Below are 17,479 nucleotides of genomic sequence, written 5' to 3'. Positions count from 1 at the left end.
GTTTGATTTTTCAAAATATTATTTATCACTTTGGGAATCTAAAATGCAGTTAAATGTGTAAAGGAATCCAAATGCCTTTTTTAAAAATCATGGCAATAATGTTTATCACATGAAACATCATTGCTTTGGCTGGAGCACTCATTGTGTGTGTGTTCTCATTCTACGATTTTATATCTCTTTCTCACTAGTGAACACTTTCAAGTGGCCTTTTTGGGTTTCTTTTCCTGAGGCTTCTGGACTGAGCACTCTACTCTTGCTCAAATGCACGGAGGGCGACTGAGCAGGACTTCCTTCATGTCCCTTCTGCCGGCCACTTTGGTGGAGATTGGAGTGGGAGCTGATGAGAAGCAGGGTCCAACTCACTTTCCAGATAACGACGTGCAGAAACCTCTATAGCAGTGGACTCCATGGGGAGAGAGACCTCGCGTGAGACACTGCCGATTTCTCTGGTGTAAATACTACCAACAGAGCCAATGCCACACTCTTCCCATGTATAAAACACAGTTGGAAAGAGATGCATGGAGGGAAGCTTTCACATAGACTGCCCACCAGACACATTTAAAAAAAGCACGACTCCAAACTCGTTAGTAGTAAAATAACCAAAAGTGTTAAGTTGGGGGGGGGGGGTTAATTTGTGGACTTGCTTTAAGATATAACTCACTCCATGACATATTTTTGTAATTTGAATTTTAAAAGAAGTATCTATGTTAGAGAACTGCCTCTCAGGGATCCTGAAGATGTAACTAAGAGTTGTCCTGGTCATGGTCTGCCACACTGAGAGAGACACAGGGAAGCTGCCAAGGTCCATGAGTTACAGTGGCAGACCTTCCCCAGAAAGACTGACCTCCCCATATTCCATCTATCTCTTGTCTGTGTGTTGTTCAACAATCCTTGACTGGCACAGGCTAAAAACTGGTGTTAATTGAGACTAGAGTCGGAATATGAATGATCTAAGATGGGGGCAGTGGAAAGCTGATAGATTCAGAATCATAAATGAATCCTGGCTTTGGGTCTTGGCCCCACTACTCACTGATCATGGGATCCTCCTGATCAGGTCCATTTTGTTGTCAGGCTTGGGTTTTCTACACCATCAGACACCTAACTTAGATCATGTAAACATTTAATGTCTTCTGTAGATCTAGAACACCTTGGGTCCCTTTAGATCCATCAGTCTCACACATGTTTGCTTAGTGATGCTCACATACATATTTGTTACAGACTCTATTCAGAACCAGATACAAATATCGTAATAATGAATGACAACAGTATTTTATCTTTTTCCAGATCCTTCTAAGTTACCAAGGAAAACCTCACTTTGAGCCTCTGAAGTTCTGTGACTTTAGATCAGGGTACATCTTCATAGAATGTTGGAGAAAAAAGAACAAATAGAACCTAATTCCTTGGAAACGCAAGAGGTCATAACCAGGTAGTAATGAGGAATAAGGAACAAGCCCCCTGGTTTTGTCATGTCTATCGGTTGCTTCATTTTGTCTGAAGGAAAATCAAATTATCAGAAAAACTGCTCTTTTGTATCTATAAGATTAATTATTGTAGAAAACTTAGAAATTTGTAAAAAGTATAAAACAAGGAGAAAATACCTGTATCTAGTCTAGTGGTTTACTTTTGTTGACCCAATACTCTGCCGTATTTCCAGAGTGTTCTCTTTAACTATTTCAGTTGTTGTTTATATCAGCTTTATTGAGTAGTAACTTGCTTATCTGGTGTGTTATTCCAGATGTAGTGTGTTGTTTTCTTATCTTAAAGAACAGTGGGGTAGATAGCTTTGTTTAATATAAACATTGTATGATTCTTGGACTCTAACAGTAATATTTAGTGGTTTTTAGCAAGCACATACTTTTGAACTGCCTTGATTTGACGCGACTAATATGAATGGAATTCACCTAGAGTTTGTGTTTCTGATCACTAAGAGGCCATCTTCCCTGAACCCTTCGCCAAGACATGTTTAGACTGAAGCTTGCTCTCTGCCCTTCATATCCATTCAAGTAGGCTTGATGAAATGTGTGGTCAGTAGATTTCTTTTTCATTTCTTACATTCTGTGAGTCACAGCTTCTGTTTAGGATAGGTTTATTCATTCAGAGAGTGCCCAGTGTTTAATAAATGAGAGATTTAGTCCAACTTAGGTTCAGCAAAAGCATCGGAGAAGGTTGGTTTTTTTGTTGTTTTTTGCTTTTTTTTTTTTTTTTTTCATTCCTCCATTCCTGTTAATGGTTTTCATTTCCCTTAGGAGAGATGACAGCTGAGCAGTTGTGGAATTCTGACTGTTAAATGAGAACTGTGAAATGAAGTATGCTGTTGCCTTAATTCACTGATGTGGAAAACCACGACTCCAGTGGTTATTTGATTAAATGTTAATGAGCCCTACTAAATTGACCTAACTCTTACTTTTGTGTACTAAATTTATGTCAATTAAAACAAGCCCCTTTGTACCTATTTTTTTTTAACCGTTGAGTGAAGTTCTGCTTTCTGGGGCGATGCTGTGACTACGGTGGTTGTTTAAATATTAATGGTGCCATTAAGCAGGCTGGAGACCTGGTGCTGGAAGACAGGGGAACTAGACAACAGGGTGGGTTTTGTGTCTACCCCAGGGGACCTTCTTCCTGGAAGAGCTTCTTCTATTATTACTGTTTTGTTTTTTTTTTTTAAACTATGCTTCTCTTTTCAGAACCAGTAGAATTGTTGATTTGAGGCATTCTCTGAAAGCAGCTATGTGATTAAAGCCTTGGTGTAACAAATTTACATAATTAAAAACAATATCTTAACAGTGCCATAGTGGCCATTACCCTTGGGTCTCTTGAGAACTTAATTTCAATTTCTAAATTCATTTGGTTCTTTATTATAGTCAATAATAAGCAAAATCATTTTTAGCTATGTACTGTATTTGGATGGGCTTATTTACATTAAGCATAGAGAATTCTATTAAGTTAACCCTGAGAGATATGACAAGGGTCATATATTCAATCAAATTATGATTATAAACCCTTACCTCAATCAGAAAATGCTGCTGAAAAGCTTTTAAAATTTGCCACAACCCAGTATTTTGTAATATGCTTAATTGGGTTGTGTTAAACATGTGGTTAATAGGTTTGTACACATTTTGTATTTTTAAAATGTTCTAATGGTTTGACGTTTTGAATCACTGAAAAGCAAAATCAGGCATGATATTTGCATAATTGTATATTTCCTTTTATAATCAGAAACCTGAGTGAATGGGGGTATTTATTCACTGCACAGTATTTTGTTTAGAATTTAGCTGCTGGGGTTATGCTTCTGTGGCAGAGTACTTGTCTAGCATGTGAAGGGCTCTGGGCTCCATCCACAGCTCAAAAATAAAACTACCCAAATCAGAATTTAGAGCTAACTAAGGCTGTCCACCATGCTTAAGTGTTGGTGGTGTGGAGCCAGGTGTCGGCAGGGCCAGCTGCTGTAATACCCGAGGCAGGCAGGGTGGGGTTAAGGTGTGGCCAGAGAGACAGCTGCCTCAGGTGTAAGACTAAGGCAGTGATGAAAGCTCAGAAATCAGGACTGTTTTAATGCAATCACCTGAGAACTCCATATAATGATTAAAAAAAAAAACCAAAAAAAACCCAAAAAAAACACAAAACTACGATGGAAATAAATCAAGATTTTAAACGAGAACAGCCTCTGACCACACCTCACAGGAGCTTCATGTATCCACACATATACAGGGCCCCTGAAGTCAGGCCCTGGCTTCTCTACCTTCAGATCTTTACATAAGACAACGTATCAAGTCCAGTTTCATTACCTAACCTTGATGTGAATCCTTCTTGCCTTTCTGGTGGAGTTATTAGGCTATTCAAAACAGCTTAAAAACACATTAAAAATATACAGGAAGGCCCACTGCCAATGCAATTTATGCATTTATGTAAAGTCTGGATGGCAGACAATGTGATTTCAAGCCATTGAGAGAATGCTCTCCACAAAAATCCCATTTAAAGTTTGTTGCTGATATTCTCCTTTTTCTTCTCTTTTTTAAAAAAATGATTTGTTTTTATTTTTAACTGTCTGTGTGCATGTGTCTGTATGTGGGTATGTGCACCTGTGTACAGTTGTTAACAGAAGCCAGAAGAGGGTATCAGATCCACATATCTGGAGGTCAAAGAGGTTGTGAGTCCCCAATCTCTGGTCTTCTATCAGAGTAGCAGGAGCCTTTGACATCTAAATTGTCTCTCTGCCCCCTTTCACACCCAAACTTTTTGTTTCTTGTGTGAGACAAACTCTCCCGTACCCTATATTGGCTGACAATTCACTATGTAGTCAGAGATGATCTTGAATGTCTGATCCTTTTGACCCCAACTTCCAACCACCAGGGTTATAGGCATGCATGTGCCTGTGGGGCCTAATTTCTTAAGTTTACTTATCAGTTGACAATGAGCAGAAGGACTTGGGTATAGTTATAGGATCCTCCATCTCTTTTTCCTGTTTTGTTCTTGGATATAAAACTTGTGATTTGTAAGAGACAGAGTGATGCCAAAGAAACCTATAGGCTTGTTTTTTGTTTTTTGTTTTGAGCTGAGGACCGAACTCAGGGCCTCTACCACTGAGCTAAATCCGCAACCCTCCTATAGGTTATTTTAAGTTCTCCTGTGAAGTGCACTGGAAACCCTTGGCCTCCCCTTTGCTTAAGCCATCTCCTGTATGTTTGGCACTGTGTGTTTGGTGCGCGTGCACGCGCACACACACACACACACACACACACACACACACACACACACACACACACACACACACGTGTGCGCCAAATGCCCTGCAATTCTGCAGTGCTGGAGTGGTCCCTACCACTTTCAGTGGCCATTTCTAGAGCCCTGGTCGCTCCCGAGCATTACCTAATTCTCTACTGAATTTACCTTCTAGGCCACAGTTTTTAAATGTAACAGTTGCTTTCCAGGTACATTGATAATTCCTTGCAGAATCTTCCTCTAGGTAGCTGAGGTTGGGATCAACAGGGATTGGGTGGGCCTTAGCTCCTAGTGATGTCCATGGTGCTCAGCAAACTGCTTTTATACACAATAGGAACAGTTTTTTGTTTGTTTGTTTGTTTTTCTTTTAGTAAACAAAAGGATTTCTTGCATGTAAAGGGGATAGGCAAATACCGACTTTCGACTCATGTGTGGAATATTCCTGCTCTCACCCCAGGCCAAGGAACAGTTGGTGCCATGTGGAAGCTGATTGTCTCATTGGTCCTGTTCATGGTCAGCCCTGGTGATGGACTCTTTCGCTCCATATACCGAAGCACCATTTTTTCTCCGCCATTCAAGGGAAACGCAGGCTGGCCTCTGTTTCTTAGTCCTTATATCCAAGCTGGGAAGATCAAGGAGGGTAAGTGTCCCAAAACTGCTAAAACATTTTCAGTGGTGTTTTAAAAGCAACTACCCCACAAGATGCAAACCACTTGTTGGTATTTTCTTGCAGTTTTATTTCAAATACTAAAGGCTTGATGCCATGTGTTATCTGAGTTTTGAGCTAAAATGAGGTGGTTGGGGAAGGAGTTTGATGTCCTTAAGTTTTAGCCTTCCTCTTTACAAAACCAGCGACTGTCTCCCTGTGGGACAGCATTGAGGAAACCACTATAAACCTTGCAACTTTCATCTGTGAATGTTGAGATCCACGCTCCTCAACAAAGCAAGGTGTGTCCACACAGGAAGACTGAAGTGGGAGGTCCAAGGCTCTGCCAGGATTCACACAGGTGCCAGCCAGTAGGTGAGGGCTCCACATTCACAGGGCTTCCCTCCACCCACTCCGCTGTGTCTCTCACCTGGCGGGTTATCCACAGCCCAGGCCTCAGTTTCCTTGTTAGGATGATGCAGATTTAATTATCCTCTTATATAACTTGGAAGAGTGCCAGGGAAATCTAGTGAGAAAAAAAATTTAGACGACTCCACGGAGCCTGTAAATTTCTTCGCAGATCTTAGTGTTTGCAGAGGCACCATTAAGAGACTACCAGGAGGTCAATACCTAGCAGTTAATAGGAAGAAGTTCCATTTGGTGTTATTAGACTAAAGTGTATGATTGCATCTGCTCTTACTCTGTGTGGTGCTTAGGGAAATCACTGTGGCCACAAAGAACCTCATTTTTGGGAACCCAGTTGACCCCTGAGCTACAAATAGTGCGCAGGCAGGGCTCTGGCTTTGAAGAATTGTTTGTACAAAGGAGCAGAGGACTGGGCTGGAGGCCAGAAAGAGTCCAGGGAGGGTCGTAAGCAAAGAGGAGACCGACAGTGAGTGTTTGCTGAAGGAAGGGATGGGTGAGGTGCGAGCTGAGGGGCTGCTGGAGGGGACTGAGTGGGAGAGACGCAGATGAGGGACTGAGGGTGGATGAGACCAGAAGTTTCAGGGAAATAATGCTTCAAAGACTGAAAGTAAGTCTAAACACTCTACAAGGAAGTTTAGAATAAAGCGCAGTTTCCTCATGGAAGTGTGCTCCCAATCAACGGTTACGACCACTTTTGTGTTCTTTAATATCACAGGGGTTGAAGCCTACCTTCCATGCTTCTCCATGAAATCTGCCTCAGCTCTAGATTTTGCCAACTTTTTGCTGCAGGGAGGTGAAAAAGCCTTCACTGGGTAATCAGAATGTATTAAAAAGGGATTCAGCTTCACTTTCTGCTTCAAATTCACAGAAAGATGGCTGCCTGGCCACATGGCTGGTTCTTAAAGATGTATCTGCGTAGGAAACACATCAGCAACCCTACCCCACAGTGCCAGATCCCACTCGGCCCAGCTTCCTTAGTAACTTCAGACTGATGTACAGATTTATCTCATTACCAAGAAGTCAGAGAAAATCATTTGATGTTCAGCTGAAAGTGGGTTAAGATCATTACAGCCAAGTCCTACCCAGCCTCATGCAAGGAAGGAGACTCAGGCATCTGGATTTGCCGGATGAGGAGGCTGGGGACAGAGAAGGCTGTGGGGCTTCTGCTCTGTGCTTTGCCTACTGTAGTCTATTTTCTTTCGTTTAAGAAGCTTGTGGTCTTCTGAAATAGGTGTGCTAATACATGGGAACCAATTAAGGAGTGCAGCTGAAGTGTTACATCCAAGGTAGGTATGCTCCAAAGTTCAAGAAGGGATGCTATTGATATAATCTAGGCAGAAAATAATAATAATAATAATAATAATAATAATAATAATAATAATAAAATAATTAATGATAAAATACCAATAAATTTAAAGTACCTATTATAAATAGACAATTAAAATAATAAATGAATTAAAATAAGTAATAGACAATGATTAATAGTATTCATTTATTATTTCCTAATACTTGGCACAATATTTTTATGCAGCACGCACTTAGTAAATACTTATGCAATTTACATTTGAGTCTCAATCATGTGTCAGGATCCACGTTTTCCATATATTAGCTTATGTAGGTTTCAGAGCAACCCTAATAAAGAACATATAATTATTGTTCCCATTGTGTAGATAAGAAAACCAAAGTTCTGGGAAGATAAGTACCTTGCCCAGAGCTATAAAACTAGAAAGTGGCAGATCTTAGATCATAGCTTTTGCCTACCAACCACACTAAGAACTGTTGTGCCATGTGTCTGCCTCCTGACTCAAGGTTGTGGGTACCATATGGGTGACCCAAGAAAGGTCTCTGTGCACACTGAATTAGGAGATAGCTAAGCAAATGCCTTAAGTGGGGAAACCATCGCATGTCTGTGCCCTCTGTGGTAGAACTGAGTGAATAGAACACTGCAGAATCTATCCAAGCAAAGGGTCATCCCCACCCCTCCCTTGAGGCTTCCCTGGCCTAGGAGCATTCCACGGTCATGGGCATACACAGGGAGAAAGCTTAATCTTTAGTCCTTTAGTCACAAGCCCAGCAGATCTTCATCCCATGAATGTAAGGTGCTGACTGATAGGTAACTTCCGTCATTAAAAGTGTGGTTCGCACTCAGAATTGCTGAATGGAATTTGAATGGTGGATCCAAAGGCTGGCACATCTGGGGACTCAGATGCTGTCTGACAACATAATTAAGGATAATTTTATTCATCCGCTTTCCTGAAAGTTCGGGGAGCCATGGACAGATGGCCAGCTCCCTCTTTAAATTCCTGTTGTTCACAGAGTCTGTCAAAGCTGCAGGAATAGGAGCCCTAACATCGAAAAGGAACACTTTTGAGATAAACAGCAGTTCACAGACAGACAAGGGGAATTTTAATTTTTTTAATACCCAATTAGCCAGCTTAATTTTATGTCATTGTAATTGCATGTTTGCTTTTTCTGAGGCTAAAATAAATCCTTACGTTCTGGAATAAAAGGCGGAGAGCAAATTTTAGCTTCTTTACAAACTATATTCTTACAAATTCCAAAGGATATTTGCTATTGGGTCCTCATTTGTTGCTTGTGGACTGAAAGTGTGTTGTGTTGTCTACACTGGGGGTGGCTGAAGTGTTTGTGGATCTACTGTATATCCCAGTTGGCTGGTTCAACCCTTTACTGGCCACACTCCAATTATTCTCAGAGTGTTAATGTCACAAACACTGGCCACAGCAGTAAACAGCAAAGAGGAAGTGCGATGACTTCAAAGAAAACCTTTTCCTTTTTTAACTGTTTTTTTTTTTTTAAAAAAACATTTATATTGTGTGTCATAGTGCCAGAAAGATAAAAAAAAAAAAATACTACACGTGGGAGCCTGTTCTCCATACTGTATTAATAGCTGGCTCTGGCCTAAGGATGAAAGACACATTCAGACATATTTAAAAATCATGTTAGTTGAGGGAATTTTGATTATTTTACTGTGATTGGGTGAATAGGAATTTAAACTCTGAAATGGGGCAAAAACACTCTTTCATTAAATAGAAAAGGGGTCCTCAAAATTTGGTAAGGTATTGATAAGGTCTGTTTTCCAGAGGAGTTTGTAGGAATATGCTAATCCCAAGGTAGTGTCCGTGGCTGCCCATCATTTCTTCATCTGCCCCTTCATTATGATTCATTCATTAAAAAGTATCTATGGAGTGTCTAAGTATGTGAACTATCATGCTAAGTCCCAGGGGTTCCGAGATAAAGTAAGACACATTCCTTGCCTCCCTACAGCTCCTGCTGGAAGAGCAAAGGGACAGGACATGCCTAAGTACAAGTCAGTAGAAATGCAATCCAGGAATTCTCAAGGGGAGGGAGAAGCGAGCAGCCAAATCAATCTAGAGCTACCCTGTACAGTGCTGGTCTCGAGACAGATTGATCCAATCATCTCTTGCCCATATCCCATTCTCTCCAGCTCCTTTCTATTATATATTTTCTCTTTTTCTCATTGGACTTTGACCTCTCTCTTTTTTCTCTGTCTTCTATCATCCTGTCTTACCCATTACCTCTCTCTGGGTTGTACCTCACTCATTCCAGCCTTCAGTTTTTACTTCTTAGTCATTCTTTCTGGGGAATGGATGTCTGTCTGTGTGATGTTGAGATGATTAATAGATTTGTTTAAGGTAGGGGTTTTCCAATTTTGGAGTGTGATATTCTTTTGGTTGAGAGTAGAAGGAGAGAAAGAAAATGATGATTGGAGGGAAGAGTGAGTGTTGAGGCAAGCCCGGTGTCTCAGTCAGTGTTCTATCACTGTGAAGAGACACCGTGACCAAGGCAACACTCATAAGAGAAAGCATTTAACTGGGGCTCACTTACACTTTCAGAGGTTTAGTCCATTATCCTCATGGTGTGTCAGAATGCAGTCAGACATGATGATAGAGAAGTAGTTGAGAGTTACAACCTGGTCTGCAGGCAGAGAGAAAGAGGGAGGGGGAGGCTGGGCCTGGCACAGGCTTTTAAAACCTCAAAGCCCACCCGGGGTGAGACACTTCCTCCTACAAGGCCACACCTCCCAATCTTTCTCAAATAGGGTCACTCCCTGATGACTAAGCATTTAAATACATGAGCCTACGAGGGCCGTTCTTATTCCAACCATCACAGTCAGAAAACATCACATTCCCCACACTTCTCTTTTCTTTCTCTTAAAATCCTTTTCCTTTGTCACTTTTGGGGTGGGGGTGTTAGTCCATTCTCTGTTGCTGTAACTGATTCACACAGACCAAGCAGTTTATAAACAATGAAGGTTAATTTAGCTTGAAGTTCTGAAGGCTGCAGAGCCCCAAACTGGAGGCCGGCTCTGGTGAGATCATTCTGGGTATGGGTGCTTCATAGAACCCTGAAACAGCACAGGCCATCATGAGGAGACAGAAGGTGCTGGCTTAGGTCCTTCTGTTCATATACAGCCACAGCCCTACTGGATCAGGGCCCCGCCCAGATGGTACAAGTAAAATTCATCACCCACCAAAGCCCAGCTCTCAAATACTGAATTTTTTGCTCTTCTGATACCTCAAAGTGAGTATTCAATACCCAACTTGAGTTTTGGTGGGGGTATTCAGACCCAAGGGGGACAAGTGTCCCTGGCAAGAGAGTAGGCAGGATTATGGGACTTGGATTAAGCAATCCTGCCCCCCCCCCAAATAAAAAGGCAAAGCTCCCAGACTGCTATGCTTCCTTCAGAGGTAACTTCTCGGGGGGGCTAAGAAGACCCCACCTCCTAGAGGCCAGAATCTTGTTTTCTGTCAGGCTCTCTCCCAGGCATGTTGATAAGCACTTTGTCCTTCTTCACAGAAAGCCTCTAACAGGACAATCAGTGCCCACATTTTGCCCACATGGAAAGAGTCTTGGAGATGAAGTGACAATGAGGGATTGAGTTAGGATTATAAACTAAGTCTGTCTGACCAAAAAGTCCAGCTTTCTGCGGGGCTAGCCCAGCTGGACCCTCAGTCCACTTCCCACTGAGACCCATCCTTTGTCCCACCACTGTCTCTTCCCCAGCTGCTGCCTGGTCTCCATTCCCACTGGCACTTTAAAGACAATGGTAACTCTGCTCTGTGCAAGCAAGCTTCTTTTTTCCCCCTTTCCCCTGTGTGTATGTACTCATTTGTCCGTATGTGCTTTAGTGTGGAGGCCAAAGGACAATGTTGGGTGTCATCCTCAGTAATGGTATCCAGCTCTTTTGGGATGGTCTCTCACTAGCCTGGAACCCGCTGATTTGGCTAGGCCAGCAGGCCAGCAAGCCCCAGGAGTCCCCTTGTCTCGGCTTCTTTAGCACTGGGATTGCAAGCACCCATCACATAAGCTGAATTTTTCTGTAAGTCCTGGGGGTCCAACCCAGGATCTCATGCTTGCAAGGCAAACACTTGACAGATGGAGTGATCTCCCAAGCCCCTAAGCTGCTCTTTACAGCTTTGGGCATGATGACTCTGTGTTCCTGTGGACCCCTGAAGGGTGCCCCTGTCTTAGCTGAGATTCTACAGCACATAGAGGCTGCCTGCCTCCACCCAGAATCACGAAGCTGGTTGGGCAGTGGTGCTAGGGAGTGCAAACGAGGAGGGCTGGGAAGTGTGCTCTAGAAGTACACCCCCTTGGAAAGACATGTCCATTTCTAAAAAAGGAACTCATAGTCTCAAAGCTAAGACTTAAAGGCTATGACAAAAGAGACACGTAGGAAGGAGAGGTAACATGCCCAAGGTCTCCCAGCAATAAAGAGGAACTGAGGCACACACACCCCAGCATTTACAGCCTGGCTGCAAGTCTTCTCCTTTCTGCCTGCTGTAAGTGGCTGTCCTGAGTCGGAGGTGTGTGGGAGAAAGGCCGTGAATTTCCATCACTCCCTTTGGGATTGAATACTCTTACTATGGTAGATTTCTTTGCTCTGTCAGTGATGTGGCTAGGTGTGGATGAAATTCTAAATGATCTTAGTAAATAAGAAACACAGAGCCAAATACAGAGTTAAAGCCTAAGAGATCAGAGAAAGAGCCAAGACTCCCTTTAGCTTACCACTCCCTGCCATCCTTCCCCTGAGACAGAGACTTTCTCCTGTGTGACAGGTCTTTTTATTGCCTTTCTGTTCTACATTCTCATTGGCTCTAAATCCAACCACATGATTTCCTTGTCACTACCTGTCTATACAGATGTCCAGGTCTCTATGGTTGGTACTGGGACTAAAGGTTAGGGTCACCGCTTGGCTGTGTCCTTGACTACATAGAGACTCTGCCTGCCATGTGATCAGATTAAGGGCATGTGCCACCATTGCTGGACTTCTGCTAAATGGCTTGCTTTTAGCTCTGATCCCCAGGCAACTTTATTTATTAACATACAAATAAAATCACATTTCAGCACAAATAAAATATCACCATAGCTGGGTGCTGGGCTGAGAGAGATGCCCACCACAGTGGGTATCATTAGTTGATGGCATGTTGACCTCCTAAGCATTCTCTAATTTAATATATCTCAGACTGAAATTCCATTCTGGACTGAGTCTGCGCCGAAGGCTGTTTCTCTTCCTCCCCGAGGTCCCTTGCTCTCACTCTGCATGCCCCGACACCCACTTTCTCTTCTCTCCCCACCCTGTTCCTTTCGATACTCTCTCCCACTCCTTGCTGTCTGTGCCCCAAATCAGGGCAGCTACCTTCAGGAGGCAGGAAGTTGCAGCCTTGCAGCCTGGCTGCGGCTGCTGGGGTGTGTGTGCCTCAGTTCCTCTTTACTGCTGGGAGACCTTGGGCACTTCCTCTTCTTCCAGTGTGTCTCTTTTGTCAGAGCCCTGTAAATCTTAGCTTCCATCACCATCATCTAGTCTAAGGCCCCCAAAGCTGGCTGAGCATGTCCTTTTCTCCTTTCCTATCCCTTGGCTGCCATCAGAAATCCAGGGCCTCTGCCTTCCACAACTGTCCCTGTTCCACTTTGTAGCCAGGAGGTTATCCCAGGCTCTACACCTTTCTCCAGCCCCTCTGAGCCCCTCAGACCTGATCCTTAAGAGGCCAGCAGACTTGGTGCTCCTAACAGTGAGAAGGTGAGGCCCAGAGGCTGCCCCAAGACTCCTGGATGTTTAGTTTGTTTCCCTGTACCCTTCCTCATGCCCATTCAGTGGGTACAGTAGAAACACCTGAGGTACTAATGTGATAGAGATGATGGGTGATTTCCTTTTCAGAAAAAAACAAAACAAACAACAAAACTGCTACAAAGACCTGGATCCTGGTCCCCTTCTAATTCTGCCCCCCTTTTACAACTTCCCTTGACCTTGGCCTCACTGTGAGTGGGGAACCTATGGGGTCAGCTGGAGGAAGCTGGAACTTGTAGTTGTGAGTATATCTCATGCTGGCCAGCCTCCTTTTGGCTTCTTATCCCGGCCTGGTTGTTAGGATAGGTCTCCGCCAGCCTGAACAGCCTCATGGAGCATATTCTCCTAATCTTTGGGTACATTTTCTTTCTCTTCCCCAGCGCAAAAAAAGAGCGAGGTCAGTCCTTACCCTGGAATGAACTTGAAGAGTTATGCCGGCTACATCACAGTGAATAGGACTTACAACAGCAACCTCTTCTTCTGGTTCTTTCCTGCTCGGGTAGGTGGCCAAGGCCTGTAGTGGAGAGCAGAGGGGAGCTCGCTCCAGATGGAGTGGGAATGGTAGCTTCCGTGGGTAGACCCATGGGTTTTGTTATTGTTTGTTTTCATGTGTGTGTGTGTGTGTATGGAGGCAGGAAGTCAATGTGTACTCCTCATTGGTTCCTCACTCTATTTTTTGAGACAGGGTCTCTTGCTGAACCTGAAGCTCCCTGATCCTACTAACCTGGCTGGCCACCAGCCCCAGGGATCTGTTTGCCTCTGTCCCTGAAATTCTGGGGCTAGAAACCTATGCCTCCCAAACCCATCATTTTTTCATGTGGGCACTGAGGATCCAAACTCAAGTCCTTATATCCTCAGGGCAAGCACTTTGACCACTGATCCATCTCCATAGCCCTATTGGCCTTTCTTTTAAAATTAGCATACAATAGGTTAAACAATCGGTTAAAACTGACAGAGGAGCAGATTTCATTATGGAATTCCTATGGAAATTTGTTTTTGCTGATTCTCTTGCCCTACTTCTTCCCCATCTGCCTCCCTCCTACCTGTTTTGTCCCCTCTGCCCTTGGTAGTCCTTTTACTGCTTTTAGGCCATGGGATCTATTACCCTCCCCCACTTTCCTTAAAACTTCTATTTCTCATAAGGCTTAAGAATCTTTAAAAAGTACTTTAACATGTTTCCAAAAATGAATAAATGTTTGTGTAGGAGGTGTGGGAATCCCCCCCCCACACACACTTTATAGTAACACAGTACCTCTTCCCTGTCACAACCTTTTTTGTATCTTTTAATTGTTTTATTCAAATAATACTTGGGGCAGGATGGGCATTGGAGAGAATCCAAGGAAAGGAAGGGATAGGGAGAAGCCCCTGAGAGGAAGGAATGGGGAGCCTCTGGAACTAACAGGTCACAGCGTAGTCACCAGGCTCACTTGTGGTCTTCGGGAGCTATTCACCTTCCCAGGTGCCTGGAGACACAGGAGGGGATACGTTTGAGCTCACCAGTGAGGGTTAGTCAATGCTCAGGTCACACAGGTCTTTGTGAACAAGACAATTGAAGGTTGAAGGTCCCTTTGGGCTCTGGAGAGAGCTGCTGTGCTACATAAAGACATTAAAAGCCCACTACTACGGAGTCCTTTCCTATTCTCACTTCCCAAATGAGATTTGCTTTAGAAGCTGGAGAAAGCAAAGGAAAGCCTATCTCCCCTATCTCCGTGGAGGTTGGTATTCATATCTGAATATGATTTGCATACAATGGTGTTGCATATTTAGTAACCTAGTAAATTGCTTCAACCAGTGTCACTGTGAAGTTGAATAGGGTTTTTGTTTGTTGTTTTTTAACTGATACTGTCCTGCTGTGTTTTCTTGACTTATTTCTCTCTCCTAACCACATGACTTCTGATGTACTTCACCTCACAGTAAGCTGTCCTTTAGAGAATGGAGGTGGGCAGGTGAGCAATGGAGAGTTTCAGGTATTTGAGGCTGGGTCTTTGGGCCCTCACTGCCCCTGGTAGGCTGTCCTGGACTCTAAAGGATTTTTTACTTCTTCCTCTGTGTGGCTGTTGAATGAGGGACTGAGGCTCGCAGGGCACAGAGTTTCAGGAGAGACGGGACAGAAGGGGAGAGGTGGCTGTGTCCAAGGTCAGAACTTGTACGTGACTGTAGTCTTCTCCCTAGTGCAAGTCTGTGGTAGACTTCAGCTGCCAGGGAAGCTGAGTGTACTCCCGGCAGAGCCCAGCAGGGTGAAAGACGCTAAGGGACCTTCAGCAGCCAACAGCCCAGAGGTCTCCAGGCCACTGACCTAAATGAGGCCTAAAAATATTACCCCACTTTACTACATAGAGACGTTTCTTGTGTTTCTGTACTGTATTAGTTCCGAGCTCAGCTTTATACACACCCTAAGCTGGCCTGAAGATCTCCATGAGCTCCCAGCAGGACTTTGTCATGTTTCATGCTGTCTCCATCCATTCCCGTTTCTCCTCTCCACACCTTGTCCCCTCACCTCTTTTAACTTGCTTCCCAAATCCTAACTGAGACTTCGCACTTGACCTAGGAAACACATATGTATTTATTTAAGCTTTGTTTTGAGATAGGGTCTTGCTATCTAGTCTAGGCTTAGTCTTCCTGCCTCAGCCTTTCCAGTGCCTGGATGACTGGAATGCACCACCATACCTGGCTACATAGCAAATTTTAATCCACACATAAAAGTCATATATCTTTATTGGCTACTATGTGATGTTTTGATACATCTGTGTGATGTTTAAATATCAGTGTGATGTTCAAATTCAGGTGAGCATGTTTATGTCTTATAAACATTTATTTCTTTGTGGTAAAAATGTTCAAAACAGTTTTTCTATCTTTCTTGCAATGTACTGAACATTATTGTTATTTACTGACACAATATTGTGCATATGCCTGGAACTTCTTCCTTATAATAACTTAGTGCCTACAGGGCTAAATTTGGGGACTAAACCTTGCCCCATTCCCCCCCCCACACACACACACTTCATCTCTCTGGGTTACCTCTATTCCACAGTGGTCCCCATCTTCATCAGAAAGACGTGCTCATAGTAGTCAGAGCCAGGTGGGAGGCGTTTGCAGTTACCTGCATCCCTTTGGGGTGTCTGCTAGGATGGGGGTCAGCTTTCCAGATCCTGCTGGGCATTTCACTAAGGTCTTTGGGGCTCAGACACTGTCATCTCACCTTTCCTTTCTTTGTGATCCCCACCCCTATCCCACCTGGTGAAGCCTGATTCTCTCTTTTCTGTGATCTCCAACCCTATCCCACCCGGTGAAGTCTGATTCTCTCCTTTCTCTTCTACATTGTCCATCCTGGCTTTGTACCAAGAAGTTCTTCATCAATGACTGAATGTTGAGTCTTTAGTAACTATTTGAATTTGAGAAGAACAGCTATTGGTGAAAGATCAGAGAAGAATCTAACAACATAAAGAAGGTTTTCTTTTCTTCTGTTTCTACATGCCAGGCCTGGTCAAGCACGGCTTTGTATGCTGGACTGGAAAGGGTGCAGTCTCCTTATGCTTCATGGGTTCAAGGTTAGCCTGCTGGCTTGTTAGTTTCCCCCCTTAATTAACTGAGAACCTAGCTGTTCACCCACTGATTGGGCCTTGCTCCTTCAGATCCAGTGCTATAGCCATAAATATTCCTAAGCCGGTCCCGGAAGTATGGCCATGTGTTGTCTCAACACAAAGGTCTTAGGCTCAGAGTTCTGCAGGAAGTGACAGGCAGCTTCCGGCTGAGTTTTGTGAAAAGGCCACAGTGCAGACCAATGTGGTAGGGAAAGATTGTGCAACACCCCACTGGGGTGCTCCCAGCAACTAGGTATCCAAGCTGCCAGCTAGGAACTAAGGAACAGGGTGGGACAGATACAGTGCCCAAGGAGACGTAGCTGCCAACCACAAGGAGGGAAGTCCCTTTCATTTGTCAGAAATATGAGTTCCTTGCCTGTCCCAGGGAAGCAGCTGACATTGTCATCAGGAGAAAAGTGACACCTTTTTAAAAATGAGGGTAGCAAAAATAGAGATCCAGGAAGGATGCCACACTCAGAGCATCCTCTGAGTCATTTTCTGGATGCTGTTTCTCAGATTAGTTTAGTTTTCCTGTTATTTCTGTGAGATTTCCCTGTTATTGTCTACAAATCAGTGCATGATGAATTCCAGAGGACGACATCAGTGTGCTGTGGGAATACTGTAGGGGAAATAGCAGACTTCATGCCTGGGATGGGCAGTGTAACAGCCAATAGAAGACAGCCTCTCTGGTGGCTGCTGTTAGGGGAACACAAGGCCTGTGCTCAACCCCCTTGCTCCTTTGGCTGAGCCAGAATTTAAAGCTCAGTCTTTGACCTAGACATCTTTGTGTTTGACCATCATGTGTCACTTCCCTAGAAAAGTCACCCCAGAAGGTTCTGGAGTACAGAGGCTGGAAGTATGACCACTTGAGTTAGTCAGGATTGGGTGGCCAGAGCTCTGACCCACATTTCCTAGCAGCACAGAGCATCTGCTGTCTCAGTTCACAGTGAGAATCAGAACGGCTAGCTGCCTGACCTGGCTCTCAGGGCAAAAGAA

At 43.8% G+C, this 17,479-nt stretch overlaps 1 protein-coding gene across 1 annotated transcript in view; it reads left to right on the top strand.

The window, feature by feature from the left end:
* Positions 1-5,196: 5,196 nt before the first annotated feature.
* Cpvl (carboxypeptidase vitellogenic like) overlaps positions 5,197-17,479 on the top strand; it is a 104,173-nt gene continuing 91,890 nt past the window's right edge. Inside the window, exons 1-2 of the mRNA XM_036180821.1 lie at positions 5,197-5,359; positions 13,283-13,401. Coding sequence (XP_036036714.1) covers positions 5,197-5,359; positions 13,283-13,401 — 282 coding nt within the window. The remainder of the gene's footprint in view (positions 5,360-13,282; positions 13,402-17,479) is intronic.

Source organism: Onychomys torridus, chromosome 3, assembly GCF_903995425.1.
Source record: "Onychomys torridus chromosome 3, mOncTor1.1, whole genome shotgun sequence".
NCBI lineage: Eukaryota > Metazoa > Chordata > Mammalia > Rodentia > Cricetidae > Onychomys > Onychomys torridus.
The sequence above is the reverse complement of the archived record's forward strand: the minus strand, read 5'-3'. Positions and strand labels throughout refer to the sequence as shown.